The sequence below is a fragment of the Penaeus japonicus genome, unplaced genomic scaffold (genome assembly GCF_977035675.1).
Source record: "Penaeus japonicus unplaced genomic scaffold, GWHDUDI00000001_assembly GWHDUDI00000009, whole genome shotgun sequence".
In the NCBI taxonomy this organism is placed as follows: Eukaryota; Metazoa; Arthropoda; class Malacostraca; order Decapoda; family Penaeidae; genus Penaeus; species Penaeus japonicus.
In genome coordinates, this window is record NW_028234411.1 from 2,458,905 (window position 1) to 2,461,404 (window position 2,500).

Consider the following 2,500-nt stretch of genomic DNA (forward strand, 5'->3'; position numbering starts at 1 on the left):
TCCTTTCGAAGGCGACTGTCCTGTAGAGTGTTACCATTTGTTTCTAGGGTTCTCATGTAAATAAATGTTTTTTGTATCTCTATATATATTTATATATCTGTTTATCTAGCTATCTATTTATCTATTTAATTGTCACTCTCTCTCTCTCTCTCTCTCTCTCTCTCTCTCTCTCTCTCTCTCTCTCTCTCTCTCTCTCTCTCTCTCTCTCTCTCTCTCGTCCTCCCCTCTCTCTCTCTTTCTCTCTCTCTCGTCTCTCTTGCTGTCTCTCTCTCTCTCTCTCTCACTTCAAATTTTAAAAACCCGGGGTGATTTAACAAATTTAAATGGCCCGGAGCAGAAAAATTCGGCACACACATCGCATACACACAAAAAGACACACACCAAAAACCTACAAAACATATGCATATTCCCCCCCCAAAAACATTCTCAAAAAACCAAGTTTTAAAGATACCCCAAAAACATTTTGCTCTAAAAAAGGTAAAAGGATAAAAATTACAACAAAAATTTAAAAACCTTAGTCAAAAATTTTTTCGAGAAAGCCTTTTTTAAAATTTTTGAAGAGAATCAAAAATTATTTTGTAAAGGGGGTTGACAAAGTTGTCAGTATGTTTTTTTATTCTTTTGTGATTGAAAAGGTAGGGAAATTTTTCCAAAAACGGAGTTTGGGGACCGGGGTTTTTAAATTCCAGATGGGCAATTTAAATCATTTTCTTTTAAAATGTTAAAAAAATGGCAGGGAAAAATGATTAATAAAAATTTTTTTTTCCTCTCTCTCATTCATCCTTCGAATGTAAGTAATCACTTTCTCAATAAACTAAACTCTCTCTCTCCCCCTCTCTCCCCCTCTCTCTCTCCCCCTCTCTCCCCTCCCCTCTCCCCTCTCTCTCCCAAAACCCAAAATTACAGCCCTTATTTCAAAAAGGGGAAAGGGGGGAAATCCTCAAATTTAAAACCACCAAAAAAAGGGAAAACCCGAGTAAACTGTTCCTGGGGCCCGCCATTTTGTCGAACCCTTTTCTCGCAGCCCGGGAGGGGCAGTCGTATGAAACTTATTGAAAGAAAAAAGAATACAAAATTTTCCGTGCTTTTTTCTGTTCTTTTTTTTTGTTCGAGGGTGTAATAGAGAGCCCTTTTTTAAACGTGTTTTTTCCCGCCCGCGGGGGTTCAGGTTTTTAAAAAAAAAGGAAATTTTCCCAGAAGTTTAAAAACCCCGGGGGTAGAACCTCGACGTCCGCACTCATGGAAAAAATTTGAAGTAAAGGTTGGGTTTCTGATTTCTTGAAAGGAAGAAAACGTCACAAAAAAACGGGCTGTCAAGAGGTTACATTGAAAAGCACCGGGGCCCACCTGGGGCTAATGCATCAAAGTCACAAGCAAATTTGGATGACTCGGGGTGGGTCAAAAATAGGTAAAGGGGAATGAGTCACGTACGCCTACACTTCGCCACACCCCCGACGTCTGCCCCGGGGAAAAACAGGATACCCGCCCCTTTCCCTTTTTTTTGAACTTCCTGGAAAGCTACAGTATTCAAAAGGGGAGATAAAGTGTCACAGCGAGGAAACCGCCATCCCAAGGGGTTTTCCCTTGGCCACCGAAACCAAAACACAGACCGCGAATGATTGCATCGATTTAAAATATCCCGGAGCCATAGGGGGTTTCTCCAAACCGTCACTTAGTAAGTCGTTCGGGCCAGGGGGGTAAATTTACATTTTGATGGAAACCGTTTTTGGATTCACTTCGGAATCTTAACCGAGGGGTGGAACGGTGCGGTTTAGGTTTATCGCAGTTATCGCTGGGAGTTGGAATCCCAGTCTTTTTGTTTTATCGGGCGCTAAATGTAATTTTGAGAAATTTTTGATAAAACTGATGGAAACAGGAGCAAATCATGTAGACATTTTTTTCGTCTTTAGTTTTCTAAGCCGGGTGGTATTATGGAGATAAATTTATTTTTTCATATTCATTCGAATATATTATGTATTTCTGGTATCACTTAAATATGTCGGGAGACGGTCTACCGTTCAACATATGTTTTAATTTACTTCTATCTACTTTTGATTGTAGAATTTTTTGTAACTATTTTGGAGCATTTAGAGTATTCAATTCCCTCAAACTTAATTTACCCATGATATACAATAGATTTTAAGGCAAATAGTAATAAAGTAAATTATTTTTAAAAATAACTAAACATTTTAACGTGGTCAAAAATTTTAACTAATCTCGACTTGCACTCCAGACCTGAACATGGATCATATAAGAGATAAAACAATTAAAATAAAACGAGAGAGTAGAGAAATCTGTTGAAGTCTAAGTAAAATACCATGTAAGTATTATGATATGGAAGGACGAGAAAAAGGTGAAGTTCAGTGGAAGATTGGTATCACGACCTCCGCGCCTCCGTTATTTCCTGTTTCCATGAATATTTGGCGCGAAATTTCTTCGACCTGGGAAAATATGTACCGCTGTTTGAATCAGTTTTCTATTCTTTCTTCTGTTTTTTTTT

General features: G+C 38.4%; 1 protein-coding gene across 1 annotated transcript in view; it reads right to left on the reverse strand.

Moving 5' to 3' along the window:
- Positions 1–2,500, reverse strand: part of LOC122258381 (acetylcholine receptor subunit alpha-type acr-16) — a 19,859-nt gene that overhangs the window by 1,650 nt on the left and 15,709 nt on the right. The window contains exon 9 of the mRNA XM_086539403.1: positions 1–20. This exon is cut by the window's left edge and continues 104 nt beyond it. Within this exon, the coding sequence (XP_086395529.1) occupies positions 1–20 (20 nt within the window). The remainder of the gene's footprint in view (positions 21–2,500) is intronic.